At 42.0% G+C, this 16,430-nt stretch overlaps 1 protein-coding gene across 1 annotated transcript in view; it reads left to right on the top strand.

The window, feature by feature from the left end:
- Nucleotides 1-16,430, top strand: part of myo1f (myosin IF) — a 139,777-nt gene that overhangs the window by 35,972 nt on the left and 87,375 nt on the right. Inside the window, exon 2 of the mRNA XM_043721608.1 lies at nt 868-1,005. Within this exon, the coding sequence (XP_043577543.1) occupies nt 868-1,005 (138 nt within the window). The remainder of the gene's footprint in view (nt 1-867; nt 1,006-16,430) is intronic.

Here is a 16,430-nt window from a genome sequence, read left to right as displayed (position 1 = left end):
TGTTAACAGGTGACCATATTGCTGTGCATCTGGAGAGACACGTAGGTCAGTTCCATACAGATGGTTGATTTCCAACCCTGAAGGATATTAGTGAACCGGGTGGAGTTGTAACAACAGTCACTAATACTTGTCAAGGCCACCATTACTGACACTAGCTTTATTTTTATTAGAAATATTGGCGTTGTTAACACTGAACTCCCACCTCCAGGAAACTAATCTGGAGCCAGAAAGCTAGTCCAACATTCTAATTCTAGATAACTTAGGACCCTCTGAGAGAATTCTGCCCTAAGAACCTTGGAAGAACTTTCTCAATCCCTTTCTCTCAAAATCTAAGTACAAAACTATTTGGCTACTGACTCATCACTAGCATGGTGTTTTTAAAGATATATACATCATTGCTCCACTCAGTGAAACTGTTGGGAATGAAATCAAGCTTCTGAAATAATCTATGTTGGTTTCCCAAAAGTACAACTTAAGGATATGAAATTAAATTATAAAAATGAAAATGTGGAAGTTTGGAATGACTTCCCTTTTTTTAACCATAGCCCTACTGGACTACAGGATTGCTCACTCTTAGAGAAAGGTGACTGGTGGTGCTTAACCTGAGGGGAGAGGTTGAGATAGGGTGTCATTCTTATAACCCCAGCTGGAGTGGGAATTGAATCCATGTGGTTGGCATCACTCTGTATTGGAAACTGGCCATCCAGCTAATCGACCCCCCCTGCCCCATACTATTATTGAAAGTATGTAATATGTAAATGCTTTATATGTACGTGTAAATTACTCTGAGATTATGTAGATTATTTTCATACTGTTAAATATAAGATACCACCAGGATTTGAACATTCCTATTCACTTTTTACACAGGGGAGTAAGGAGCGATACCATTGGCAGAGCCACAATGTTAAACAGAGTGGAGTGGATGACATGGTTCTTCTATCTAAAATCACAGAGGAAGCTATCGTGGAAAACCTTAAGAAACGCTACTTGGACGATTACATTTTTGTATCCTTTCAATTCAGTAAAACATTGATTTTCTAGTTGAAAATTATTGGCTTCTTTGTACAACAGTGCAACTATGGGTAAGGTAGGTGACGGAAAATTGTAAAGCATTATAATGTGGAGTAAGAATGGAGGTGGGGTAGGCGAAAGACTCAATGCATCTTGATTGGCCTTTCAATGAAGTGTGAAAATCATTCATTTCAACTTCTCTGTGAATGTAAAGCTGAGAGCATTTTGGTACGAGCGTGTTAAGCATTTAGTGATATCATCAGAGGGTTATAATCTTTGCTTATTTTATGACAGATGTGACAGAAGGTTTCAAAGATCAATTGTAGAACATAGAATTAGTTTAAAGTATTAGCAACTTGAAAGCCTTGGTAAAAATGTATTTTAGAGTTTAAGAAAAGTTTGAGTGAAACCTTTCAGAAATCAGTGCTTGTACAACTTTTGTTCATCTCACTAAAATAATAGAATATCAAAACCAACTATAACCTGAGTGTATTTGCCAACAGCATATCAGGGAGAACAGCTGAGATAGAAAATGCTAAAAAATCTGCAAAAATATTTAGATTGCCATTTTTTTGCCCATTTACAATGTAAAGTAGTGAATGTAGACTTTTTAAAAATTAATTTGTGGGATGTGGGCATCACTGGCTGGCTCACATTTCTTGCCCATACCTTGTTGCCCTTGAGAAGGTTGCCCTTGAGCTGTCTTCTTGAACTGCTGCAGTCCATGTGCAATGGGTTGATCAACAATGCCATTAGGGAGGGTTTCCCAAGATTTTGACCCAGTGGCAGTGAAGGAGCAGTGATGTATTTCCAAGTTAGGATAGTGAGTGACTTGGAGGAGCACTCAAAGGTGGTGGTGTTCTCATATATCTGCTGCCCTTGTCCTCCTAGGTGGACATGGTGGTGGGTTTGCAAGGTGCTGTAATAGCTATAAGAATGCAATGAGTAGAATTAAACTAAAACAGCAGGAGTTAGAAAGAAGTAAAACAATAATAATTGGTGTGTTACTTTTGATTGTCTAGAATTTTAATGCACATAATTTTACAAAGCTAACTGATTTTTTTAAAATAGCAAGACAGATCCTTGGCTTTTTAATAAAGGCGAAAGGCAGTATGGTTTGGTGGAGGGTTTTTCTCACTGGCCAGACAGGGCAGCACGGTGGCACAGTGGTTAGCACTGTTGCCTCACAGCGCCAGAGACCCGGGTTCAATTCCCAACTCAGGCAACTGACTGTGTGGAGTTTGCACGTTCTCCCCGTGTCTGCGTGGGTTTCCTCCGGGTGCTCCGGTTTCCTCCCACAGTCCAAAGATGTGCAGGGTCAGGTGAATTGGCCACGCTAAATTGCCCATAGTGCTCAGCAGCAATGGAAGGGGTATGGCTATCAGTAACCCAACCCCACTTCCGAAGTTGGGTCCATGAACAAGACCCTGAGTAACTTGAAACGGGGAATTCTAACATCAGTGGCCTTGCTTTTAAAGCTCCTCTGCAAGTACCATATACCAATGGTTGAATACCACAGCAGTGGAATTAGGCTTTTGTGTGTATTGATTGGATATAAATAAAAAATGTGATATTCCTTTAGCATGAAGCAGCTTCAATGCCTTGTCTTTCAGATGGGATATTAAACTGAGCCCCAACTGACCTTCCAGGTAAATGTCCATGATCTCAGGACAATTAAAAGAATGGGGAATTTCTTCCACATGCCTTGGCCAATATTTATTCTTGAAGCAATATTTCTAAAATAAAGTATCTGGTCATTATCACATTGCAGTTTGTGGGATGTCGCTATGTACACGTTAGCCTCCGTATTTCTTACATTACATGCTTCTCATCAGTGGAAATGATTTTCCCTGTCTGTAAAGCATTTTTGCACTTGAGATGTGAAAGGTGCTATCTCCAGTAGATGGACTTTCTTTCTTTCTTTGCATCAGATATTATAAATCCTCATACCCTGTCCACAATCCTCACGCACAATTTTGTAAGCGTTACATTCTCAGCACATTCCCGATCATTATTGGAAATGTTGCATTATTAAATGGGGGAAGCTCAGAAAATGCCTGTGCCTACAAGATAAAATACAGCTGGCACTTCATGTCACCAAGTGGAAAGTCTAGAACCAACTCACCTCCAAGCTTGATGTATCCCCTGTGCTCAAGAAATGTGAACACATAAAAGAGGAAGATTGATCTTGGGAAATGTCATAAATTCTGCTCTCCCAGTTGTCAATGCCAGACATTTAAAATTAGAGTTTAGGCTTAAATTGTACAGTCTAGAAAGAAGGTCTGAACCAGCCATCAAGATAGGATGGTCTGAAAATAAATATTCCAAATGACTACTTTTAAAGAAACCAGGAAAAAGTACCAATTGATATGAATTAAAGCTATTGAAAAGAAAATTTACAGTAGGTATCAAGAAAAGCTTTTTAAATTAAACAAATAGATACTTGCAACAGCCAGTCAAGGTCTCACAAGGGTAAACTTCAGTGCTCTTGTTTGTTCCCATCCTGTGCTTCTCTCAAACAACCTGGTCTCTTTCAAACACAGGAACTCAGGGCACAGCTCTATGGTTTAATTTATCAGGTTGTTATTATCGGAGCACAACAAAGATCAGTATAGAGCCCTCAGCTATTTATAATCTCTTTATAAGTGGACCAATGTGTTCAAATTTGTGGAGGATATACAATGGGGTGGACAAGGATCCTGTATTTGTGCATTTTATTCTCACAACCTGCCAAGAGTTTCAACATAAACACCAATTTTACAAGTCTCACATTAGCAATGGGGATAGCAGAATTTATGACATTTCGTAAAATGAGTCTTTCCCTTTCATTTACTTACACTTCTTCATCATAGGCCTTACATTTAGCCTGGAGGCTGGTTACACAGTATACCTGAGGTCGCACCGGCATATTCCCATGGAAACCATTTCTGGAAGAGAATTCCAAATTTCTACAAACTTTTCCATGCAAAAGTCATTTTTAATTTACTTCCTAAAAGATCCAATCTCAATTTTTTGATGTAGAAGGTGACAGGTGCAATACAAGATGGGCAAATATCAGGTTATTCACTTTAGTTAAAAAACAAATTAAAGAATACATATAATAGAGCGGCACAGTGGTTCAGTGGTTAGGAATGCTGCCTCACAGTGCCAGGGACCCAGGTTCAATTCCCGCCTCGTGCAACTGTCTGTGTGGAGTTTGCACATTCTCCCCGTGTCTGCGTGGGTTTCCTCCGGGAGCTCTGGTTTCCTCCCACAATCCAAAGATGTGCAGGTCAGGTGAATTGGCCATGCTAAATTGTCCATAGTACTAGGTGTAGGGGAATGTGTCTGGGTGGGTTGCTCTTCAGAGGGTCAGTGTGGACTTGTTGGGCCGAAGGGCCTGTTTCTACACTGTAGAGAATCTAATCTAATAAATAATGAAAAATCATGAAGTGTTCAGAGAGATTTGGATCCCTTTGCAGATAAAACCCAAAATGTTAAAATGATTAGGAAATCAAACATGATGTTGACCTTATTGCAAGTGGGTTAAAGTACAAGAGTAAGGGAGTGTGGTTGCTAATGTAAAGTGTTTTGTGAGACAACAGCTGTGTCCAACTCTAGTATCTGTACCAAAGGAAGAATATACTTTGCCTTAGAGCTGGTGTGACTAAGCTATACTAAATTGATTTCTGAGATGAAAGGGTTATCCTATGAGGAGAGAATGTGCAGAAAGGCTTTATAATCTATAGCGTTTAGAAGAACAATACATGATTGTATTGAAACATTTAAGGTGAGGACAGGTTTTGACCTGATAGAAGCTGAAATGCTTTTTTCCCTGACTAAGGGTCTAGCCACTGGGATGGCTAGTGGATAGGGTGCAATCTTCCCAGCTCCTGGAAAATATGGATCATGGTGAGAAAGTTGGGAAAATCTAGTGTGAAATTCAGCAAGGAACTTTTCAATCTCTAAACAGAATGTTCCAATTTCCAAGCAAGTGGAATGATGTGACAAGATTCTCACTAATGAGCAGCATTGCCTTACGTTAACATCTCATCATTCATTATTCTCACCTCATTATTTTGCAGTTTCGCATTCACCCTTGTACAGCAACAATTCCCAACATGAAAATCAGGGCAGTGACTTGACAACTCCATCTCCATCTTGGAAATTCAGTCCCAAAATCACAGGGCATGTTCCACGGGCTGTGACTTCATGCACCTTGTATCCATGGACATTGCTATCCAACACATCCCAATCTCACTGCACCTTCAAGGCATAGCTCCCATCCACATCCAATACTGTTCTCCATTCAATTCAACACCTTGGAGCTCCTCAGCACCTTTTATTACAGTGCTGCCGCTGGGACACCTTCCATGTAGGAACTGGAACCAGCTCATGGTTTGGACCAGGGGACATCTCAGGGTTGCTTGCTCGCCTTCCTAGCATGCACTAACTTTGTGCCTGCATCGATGATCGCAACAGTTCTGCCTTGCCTTGCCTTGTCTTTTGGCACTTGCCCCCTCAACCATATATTAAAGACTCATAGCACTTCTTGTCATGCTCCTTTATGCAGACACAGAGCAAGGGAGCGTATTGTAGTTTTCAGCACTTATCAATCAAGAGACATGTTAGTCTGAGGCAAGTGCTGTGTGAATCTCACACTGACTTCATTCCCCAGAAGGATGCATGGCAAACACATTCATGTCAAAGAAGATTTGTCTTCATGAACGTGGCTGTCACCACTCAGGGGATCCGAGTACAATCAGTCAAGGGCATTATGTTATCACAGTCCAGGGCAATGGGCTCAGCCAGCTTGGAGTGGTCAGAGTCAAGGGGTCTGTCTCCATATAGTCCAGGGGATGAGCCACATTCAATCTCGCAGGTCTAGTGCCAACAGTCAGGGAATATCAGAGATATCAAGGCTCTAATCAGTCACCAGTCACAGCTGTTAGCCAAGTCCATCAGCAGGTGGGCCAGAGTCAGATCTGGATGTCTGTGGAATGAACATCAAGAGGGATTATCAAGGTACACTGCTGTGGTAAGGCAGTGAGGGAACTCAATGTTGGGAATTGGAAGCTACAATCTGGGATTCAAAGGGCACAAAGATCGTGAAAGGGGAAACCCAAGGAGATGACAGGAGACAGTAGTCTATGGGAGGAAATAGGATATTGCAAGATGGGAGGGTTATTTGCAATAATAAACCACCTTGATGGAGGGAGTGTGGAGCATGATGGTGGAGTGTACTAAACTATTGGGCCAGGGCTCTAGGTTAAGGATGAGAGTTGCATAGGTAATTCCAGTGGTGTATGGGTACATGTTAGGGATCAGTGGTGATGGGCTGTCCAGGGAGTGCCAGGAAGAAAGCAACATGGAGGTTCAAGAGATTTGCCTTGAAGACCAGGCTAAGCCTGTGCCTCACTGTGCCAAGCTCAACCTGTGTTGCCTCCTACTTTCACTCAACTCCGAAATGCAAACTACAAAAAGAATTTCCACAACCACATCCAGAGGGAGTGAGTCAGCACTATATTTTTCTAATCCAATACATGGGCTCTACTTGTCAGCAATGTGAAGCCTTTCAAGGGGCATTTGTATCAACTGTGCACTTGCAGAAAACAGTTTGAATTCATTTACAATCCCATTATCATGCATTTAAAATGTAAGCAGTGTACTAGTGAGAAAAACAAGCAATCTTGACCATGTCAATGGTCCTTGCAGTTTGATGATAGTCATCTCTGTGAGTCAAAAGTAATCATTGGCAACCTGAAAAGATGCATCTGCAAGCTACAAAGTGCAAAATGCAAGATCTGATATGCTGCACGGAAGCATGAAACTGATTCTTTTCACCTTGCAATATGATTTCATGAGCAATAAGCTCTCACTTCAAGGATGTGGCAATGGGAGGGTAGGGCATTGATGTCCATCCGGCAATTACAATCTCCTACTGTCACTTTGTGACATAACTGGTGCTGCATCTATCCAGAATTCCATGGCTCCTTGTCCAACTCTATGGAAAAGTAAACATTCATTGGGAGTGCTGAGAATGCTGACTGCTAATAACGAAGGACCCTGCTCTGTTTCATAAGCTCTGGACACAGGTTCATCATTCCTGAAGAAGGGCTTATGCCCGAAACGTCGATTCTCTTCTTCCCTGGATGCTGCCTGACCTGCTGCGCTTTTCCAGCAACACATTTCCAGCACAGGTTCATCACAAGCCTGACTGATGGATCCAGCTATAGCAGGAGCTAGCATCGCTGTTGCTGAGATAGAATAAAGGTGCAGAAAATTGGAAAAGGAACAGATTTATCAACAGACGCTGAACAGCATCCACATGAAGAGGTTGCAGATGAAGATCCTTCAGGATGCTCAGGAAAGCCACCGTCAATCGTCATTCCTCTCGATTTGTGAGACACAGGGTTACCTTAAGCTGAGGGTATCCTGCAAAACTGTGTCCAGAGCTTAAGAAACAGAATAGGGTCCTTAGTTGTTCGCAGTCAGCATTCTCAGCACTCCCAATGACTGTTTACTTTTCCATAGAGTGGGACAAGGAGCACTCTGATAGGGAGAGCCATGGAATACTGGATGGATGCAGCACCAGTTATGTGAATTATGCCAAATGCTGGAGTACAAGCTGTGATGACCACCCTATCCCAGTGACCGTTGAGGTGACAATGTTTATACAGTTGGCTCCTCCCAAGAAGACAATGAGGGGCTGTGTGGGACCTCTCAGTCCTCAACTCACAAATGTATCAAAGGTGTTACCAACGCAATTTGTGACAGATCACACCAACAGATCTCATTTCCCGGTGATGAAATCATTGCTGCAGCCTGGTCAATTAGCCTTGTTAACACAGCTGGCATCCCCGAGGTACAAGCTGCAATAGACTATACACACCTCACATTGACAGGGCCCTATGATAACACAACTGTGTTATAGAAAGTTCCATCAACATCAAAATCATCTGTGATCATTCATATATTTTGGAATTCGACAACAGGATCCCTGGGATTCTGATTCCCATGACTCCAATATGAACTCTCATGGTTCTGCAGTGATCAAGGGGCCAAATGCCTTATAAGGATAGTTACTGAGGGAAGGGCTACCCTCTGGAACCACGACTGATAATGCTGTTATGCAACCCCCGAACATAAATGGAGTTTAGGTACGTTCTAGCCTATTCTTCAATTGGGGATACAGTGGTGTAAACTACAGGCCTGTTGAAAATGAAGTTGCTCTATTTAGATTGGCCTGGGTGCCCTTGTGGTACACCCCACACAGAGTGTGCTGCATAATAAGTGGAACAGGCAAAGAGGGGATATGATGGACTCTGAAGAACAGTCTTCATAGGATGAAGGACACTGAGTAAGAAGAATATGATCTTCCACTTGATGGAGCACAGCAGTGTAGAGCATAACATGTCAGATGGGACTGAAAGACACCCAATTCCAGCAGATGAGAAATTCATTGACTGTGAAACTGGTGGTACCCAACAGGCACGCATTTTCTTTCTGTTCCAAGACCAAATGCAGCTTCTGTTTGTTTTGCTTTCCATTAGTTTTTGCTATTGGCGAATAAAAGTAAATGTTTTGAAATGTTTCAAGACTTTTCTTTTCTTGAACAATGATGAGTTGCTACCAGACACTGGGAAATGGGTATTATAATGGCATTCATGAAGGATGCCTACCGGTCCATCTCCCGCCCTTATTTCGGGAACTCTGACCACAATGCCGTGTTTCTTCTCCCGGTTTACAGGCAAAAGCTCAAGCAGGAGACCCCCCCCTCATGGATACAGGTCCAGTGCTGGTTGGAGGAGGCAGAGGATCAACTCCAGTGCTGTCTGGAATTGGCTGATTGGGTCATGTTCAAACAGTCCGTAGGTACCTTGGACGAGTACGCCACCACCATCACAGAGTTTATCAGCAAATGTGTGAAGGACTGCACACCGAGGAAGTCAATCTGGGTGTTCCCCAACAGGAAACCCTGGATGAACCAGGACATTCAGAACCTGCTAAAAACCAGACATGAGCCCTTCAGATCAGGAGACCAACTCAAATATAAGGAATCCAAGTATGACCTTCGCAAAGCCATTAAGACAGCCAAGGACCAATACCGATGCAAACTAGAGACCCAGACAGACACCCAGTGACTATGGCAAGGACTGAATGACACCACAGGTTCTAAAAAGAGACCGTGCGAGATAGCAGACGATGACATATACCTCCCAGATCGTTTCAACGCCTTCTATGCTCGCTTTGAGCAGAATTTCGGCGGAGAGGTAACACCTATTCCGACAAGTCCTGACGAACCTATCCCAACAGTCACTGCATCAGAGGGCAGAGCAGTTTTCCTTCATGTGAATCCAAGGAAGGTGATGGGACCAGACAGAGTACCAGGCTGTGCACTCAGAGCATACGCAGATCAATTGGCAGAGGTCTTCTCAGACATCTTCAACCTCTCCCTGCAGCAGGCCACTGTCCCTTCCTGTTTCAAGAGGGCCAACATCATCCCTGTGCCTAAGAAAGCTCATGCAGCATCAATGACTACCGCCCAGTGGCCCTAACTTCGGTGGTCATGAAGTGCTTTGAAAGGTTGGTCATGGCATTAATCAACTCCAGCCTACCCACTACTCTTGACCCACTCCATTTTGCCTATCGGACCACATCAGATGCCAGATCACTTGCCCTTCACTCCTCCCTCGAACATCTTGACATCAAGAACAACTACATAAGAATCCTACTCACCCCACTCCATTTTGCCTATCGGACCAACAGATCCACATCAGATGCCATATCACTTGCCCTTCTCTCCTCCCTCGAACATCTTGACATCAAGAACAACTACATAAGAATCCTACTCACTGACTACAGTTCAGTCTTCAAAACTATTATCCCCTCGAGACTGGTTACTAAACTGAGTGATCTTAGACTAAGCCCTGCAACTAGATCCTCAGTTTCCTGACCCACAGGCCATAGTCAGTGAAGATTGGGTTCAACATTTCATCCTCACGAACACTCAACACTGGAGCCCCCCAGGGGTGCGTACTCGGTCCCCTACTGTACTCACTGTATACGCATGACCGCGTGGCCAAATACCAGACTAATGCCATTTACAAGTTCACTGATGACACCACTATAGTCGGTCAAATCTCAGATGGCAACTAAACAGACTACAGATGGGAGGTGGAAGATCTGGAAAAAAGGTGCACTGAGAACAACCTAGCTCTCAATGTTGGAAAAACCACGGAACTCATTATTGACTTTCAGCAGGATGTTACTCATGACCCCCCTACACATTAACAGCACAGAGGTGGAACAAGTAGAGAGTGTCAAGCTCCTGGGAGTGGTAATTCACAACAAGCTTTCTTGGACTCTTCATGTGGACACACCGCTTACAAAGGCCCAACAACGTCTCTTCTTCCTCAGGCAGCTAAGGATATTTGGCATGATGGCGAATATACCCTTGCCAACTTTGATAGGTGCGCCATCGAGAGCATTCTGTCTGGACATGTCACTACCTGGTATGGCAACTGTACCATTCAAGATCAGAGACAGTTATAGAGAATGGTGAACTCGGCCCAGACAATCACAAAGGCCAACCTCCCATCTATAGAATCCATCTACCAGGCCTATTGTCAAGAAAAAGCTGCCAGCATTCTCAAAGATCTATCCCACCCTGGCAATGTTTTTCTCCAACTTCTACCATCGGGGAGAAGGTACAGAAGCCTGAACACATGCATCAGCCGGTTTCAAAACAGTTTCTACCCTACTGTTGTTAGAATACTGAATGGATTACATTTGCTTAACATTAGCCTGTACTTGTGTTTTTGTTTTTACCACTGTTAACTATTATTTCCTTATCTATGCTACTTAACTCTGTGATCTGCCTGTATTGCTCATAAGACAAAGCTTTTCACTGTACCTTGGTACACATGACAATAAATTCAATTCAATTCAAATCAATTCAATTCAATGTAGGCTGTGACCAAGGACTAAGGCTTAGTGTTTAAAAGGTGATAGCTGTAGGAATACGTACAATAAAGTGTCAGCCATGCCATCTTTTTGCCTTGGGATCTATGATAGCTATCCTACAGCATGCACAGTGAAGGACAACCAGCACCAGACCAGATGTACGTGGTCAAGAGCATCAAGTTCCCAGGAATGACAATAACTAACAATCTGGCCCTCCCACGTAGCTGCGACAATCAAGAAGGCACAACACCTCTTCTTCCTCAGGAGGCTAAGGAACTTTGGCATGTCCATAAGGAATCTCGCCAAATGTTACAGGTGCACTATCAAAAGTATTCTATCCGGATGCATCATGGCTTGGTACAGCCACTGCTCTGCCCAGGACCGTAGGAAACCTCAGAGTTGTAAACACAGTACAGTCCATCATGGAAGCCAACCTCCCATCTATTTACTCTATCTACACGTCTTGTTGCCACAGAAAGGCAGCCAACATCATCAAAGATCCCTCCCATCTCGGTTATACTCTCTTTCATCAGGCAGAAGATTACAAAAGCTTAAACACATGTACCAAAGGTTCAAAAACAGCTTCTTCCCCACTGTTATTTGACTTCTGAATCGACCTCTCTAATTTCAAATCTAATGTTGATCTTGCTTTAGTGCACCTCTTGTGCAGCCATAACCTTGCATACCTTGCTCTGTCTAAAATCCTATGATCTACATGATTCGGAGATGCCTGTGTTGGACTGGAGTGTACAAAGTTAAAAATCACACAACACCAGGTTATAGTCCAACAGGTTTAATTGGAAGCACACTAGCTTTCGGAGCGACGCTCCTTCATCAGGTGATTGGCTAGTGTGCTTCCAATTAAACCTGTTGGACTATAACCTGGTGTTGTGTGATTTTTAACTATGATCTACATGTTCTTGTATGTTATGATCTGCCTGTACTACACACAAACATTTCACTGGACTCAGGTGCATGTGTCAACAATAAATCAAATCAAGTCAACTCCAATCAAACATGGATGGTGTCAAAGCCTGGGGTTGCTATTGGGGTGAGGTGCATGATTAATGAGATTAGTTTGGGACAGTTGCACAAGAAATCTCGCTAAACCTCATGGAGGAAAATCCTTCCTTGAAACTCACAAATGAGACACTTAGCCAACATCTGGTAAGATTCAGCCCCTCCATGAGGCCAGCGAGTTTCCTTGTGCAACTCATTATAAGAGGCCAGCCATTTAGGACTGAGGTGGGGAGACACTGAGGTATTGTGCATCCATGAAATTCTCTGCCCAAGAATACTGTAGATGCTCCATTGTTCCATAGTTTTAATCTTGGCATTTCAGGAATCAAGCAGTACGTTAGCTTTATTGCAGGAGGATTTCAGTACAGGAGCAAAGAAGTCTTTCGTCAATTGTCTAGAACACTGATGAGACAACACATTTGTAGTACTGTGTGTAGTTCTGATCTCCTTGCCTATAGAAGGATACAATTATTATAGAGGTAATGTCACAAAAGTTCCTGGGCTGTTGGGATTCTCATATGAAGATACTGGGCTTTATTCTCAGGGGTTTAGAAGAATGACAGGCAATCCCATAGAAATATACAAAATCCTGCAATGGATACAGAGTAGATGCAGAAAGTATGTTTCCCATGGCTGTGGAGATCTAGATCCCAGCAACAAAATTAGAGGCAAAACATTTCAAACTAAGTTGAGGAACTTCTTCAATCAGAAGAGAGTGAATCTTTGAAATTCTCTATGCCAGATGGCTGTGGAAGCTCAGTCATTGAGTAAATCCAAAGCAAAGATTGACAGATTTGGTAGTTCTTAATAAAATGAAGAAATATGGGAATAAACCATTGAGTTAGATGATCAGCCATAATCTAGAGTGGTGGAGCAGATCTGAGGGGCTGAATGTCTGTGTTATATACCTCATTCCTATAATTGGACTTGCAGGAAATCAAGATATACAGTGATAAACAGAAATGTTTTGGTATAATGCTTTAATTAATTATGAAACAGGTTTATGCACATGTACTGTTTGCTCCTGTTCCTATTTCTTGTTGGGAAGTGGTTTCCCTCCAGTACTTTACACAGTTAACTAATCTTCATAGAGTTGTAGAATTTTAAAATAGTAGAACTCAAGATCCAGCAAATCTCTACCTGCTCTTTCATGGTTATGTTACAGCACTAGCAATCATCTGGAGACATGCGGTTAAAGTCGTTCCACATCCAACAGAGAATTTTATCTCAACTTAATAAAATGAATCTGGAAAAAAAACCTAGGGCTCAATGTAACATTCCCCATGAATATGTTTATGATGATGCTGGGTGTGGGTGGGTATGTGTGGGTCACATCAAATATGTTGTGAGAGCCTCCTGACTCATCTCACTTCGTAAAGTGTGACTTCTGTCAGTGAGGCAGGGAGGTCACATTCTGCTTCAGTTTGTCTGCCCACATCATTTTATGGCCAAGGAGCAAGCAGCTTCTGGGCCTGCTTATTAAGTGCTGACTTTTCTTCCAGGTGCCTGTCCCCACTCCCTCTAATATTCTGCCCTTAGTAATGTTGATTATTAACTACTGGATTGTTATAAACTTATTTGGTTCACTAATCCCCTTGAAGGAAGGAAATCTGCCATTGTTACCTTGTCTGACCTATTTGTGACTTTAGACTCATGGAATCCAGGAAAAACCACAGATCCTTAACTACTGTGTGAAATGCCTTGTCAAATCTCTCTGCTTATTCAGGAAGCCACTTTCTCCACAGCAATCATGATGAGCAACAAATACTCACCCTACCATTTAGTGCTAGTCATTGTTCTTTCCCTGGGTCCTTACAACTTTTCACCTGAGTAATTTCCAGTTTTCTTTTGAAGGCTTCTACTGAATGTGGACCCACAACTGTACCAGCTTCTAACTATTACATGATAACAAAAGTTTTTCCTCAAGCCAATGGTCTGCTTGTAGAGTGACCAAGTTAATTTTTCACTGAGGACTGTCAAATCATAATGGTCAAATAATTAAAAAAATTTGGAATGAATTCATCATTTATCTACTCAGGCTATGACTCAGCCCAGACATTTTTTTTTGCTAAAAGTTGATCACTTTTATTTCTCCATTGAGCACTTGTTGTGGTACCGTTACAGCATCGCTGTGAAGTAAGACCATCTACAAAAGAAAGCTAAAATATTATATTATATTATGATCATTTTGAACAACATATTGCATTAAAGTTAAATGGTGAGTTCAGAAACTCACTCCAAGCCCAAATGTTCCTGTTTTTCGTAAGCATCCAGATGTCCCACCATGAGTCAAGAAAATGTAGTTCTGCAAATTACAGGAAATCTTAAGCCTGAAACAAGAAGTAACCTTGAGCAAAAAAGTGGCCAAACTGCAAATTACTTAAGAACAGCAATATGTATTCAGAACATGAATTATTGCATATAATTATTAGTTATCATCATCATTTATTTTCCCCAATCAGAGCTCTTCCCTCAAATAGATCTTGAAGGCATCATTCCACTCTTACTCATGTCAATTTACAATAATTTACCGCATATTTTGATGTTTTCACATTACAGTGTTTCCAACTGTTCTTCTCATGCAAACATATTTTTTATCTTCAATGTAACAATGACATCTTTAAGTCAGCAAGATATCTCTGCAACATTATCACACCTTGATTGAAGTCTAAATTGATTGAATCAAATTGCCTGATTCAGGCCCCGTTGAGAGGGTCTGAAGTTATACTTTGTCAATAGTGCCAGCAAATGACATTTTACTTTGTACATTTAAATCCTTCTAAAGTTTTTGCCTCCTTTAATTTTGTTTTCAGACACTCTTCCAGAATTATTTGTTAACTTGATTTAATAGGTGCCCACAGATTGCTCAGGTGGTAAATGCACGAGAAACTAGTACAGCCAATGAAAATTTCCAAAGCCAATCATGTTCCGTATTGAGTTAGCTAATCTCTTCAAATCTATCAATTTTGTGGCTCTCTGTTCCAGGCTGAAAAAGCGGAAGAAAAAAAAGCATTTCACAGTGAATTGATGTTGGAAGATATGGATGACAATGATTGGCATAGACAGCAATGAGCTCAGTGGTGACTCCTCTTATGGTTTGACTGCACGTCACCACTTGAACATAAAATATATAGAGTGAGGTAACAGAGGTCTATTGACATTATCAAACTAGCACAAGAGGGCAAAAGGGAAAAATTGTTAAAAAGGTATGATTTAGACTTTACAGAAAATTGAAGTTAAAAATCACACAACACCAGGTTATAGTCCAACAGGTATAATTGGAAGCACACAAGCACATTTGTCAGCCACCTAATGAAGAAGCAGCGCTCCAAAAGCTAGTGCTTCCAATTAAACCTGTTGGACTATAACCTGGTGTTGTGTGATTTTTAACTTTGTACACCTCAGTCCAACACTGGCATCTCCAAATCAGAAAATTGAACACAACCTTATTTGAATTTAAGTAATTTCAGGCTTCCACTTCTCTTAGTTGTAAAGTACAGTTAATGCTTTTGCATTTTCTCATTGGCTTCAGTTTTATGGATTGTTTTTCTTCTTAAACTCTCTGGAGTCTAGAAGAATGAGAGGAGATCTAATTAAGGTCATTGACAAAGTAGACATAGAAAGGGAGTTGTGCATTTAACTACATTTTGACCACATATGTGCTTTAGGCTTGTTCAACAGTATTTATAGAACATAGAACATTACAGCACAGTACAGGCCCTTTGGACCTCGATGTAGCGCCGACCTGTCATACCAATCTGAAGCCCATCTAACCGACACTATTCCATGTATGTCCATATGCTTGTCCAATGACGACTTAAATGTACTTAAAGTTGGTAAATCTACTACCGTTGCAGGCAAAGCTTTCCATACCCTTACTACTCTCTGAGTAAAGTCATAGAGTCGTAGAGATGTACAGCACAGATGCAGACCCTTCGGTCCAACCTGTCCATGCTAACCAGATATCCCAACCCAATCTTGTCCCACCTGCCAGCACCCGGCCCATATCCCTCCAAACCCTTCCTATTCATATACCCATCCAAATGCCTCTTAACTGTTGCAATTGTACCACCCTCCACCACATCCTCTGGCAGCATACACATACCACTCTCTGCATGAAAATGTTGCCCCTTAGGTCTCTTTTATATCTTTCCCCTCTCACCCTAAACCTATGCCCTCTAGTTCGGGGCTCCCCGACCCCAGGGAAAAGACTTTGTCCATTTATCCTATCCATGCCCCTCATAATTTTGTAAACCTCTATAAGGTCACCCCTCATCCTCCGCCGCTCCAGAAAAAACAGCCCCAGCCTGTTCGGCCTCTCCCTGTAGCTCAAATCCTCCAACCCTGGCAACATCCTTGTAAATCTTTTCTGAACCCTTTCAAGTTTCACAACATCTTTCCAATAGGAAGGAGACCAGAATTGCATGCAATATTCCAACAGTGGCCTAACCAAT

This window comes from Chiloscyllium plagiosum, chromosome 31, assembly GCF_004010195.1.
Source record: "Chiloscyllium plagiosum isolate BGI_BamShark_2017 chromosome 31, ASM401019v2, whole genome shotgun sequence".
Taxonomy (NCBI): Eukaryota; Metazoa; Chordata; class Chondrichthyes; order Orectolobiformes; family Hemiscylliidae; genus Chiloscyllium; species Chiloscyllium plagiosum.
Note: the sequence above shows the minus strand (reverse complement) of the source record. Positions and strands in the feature narration are given on the sequence as shown.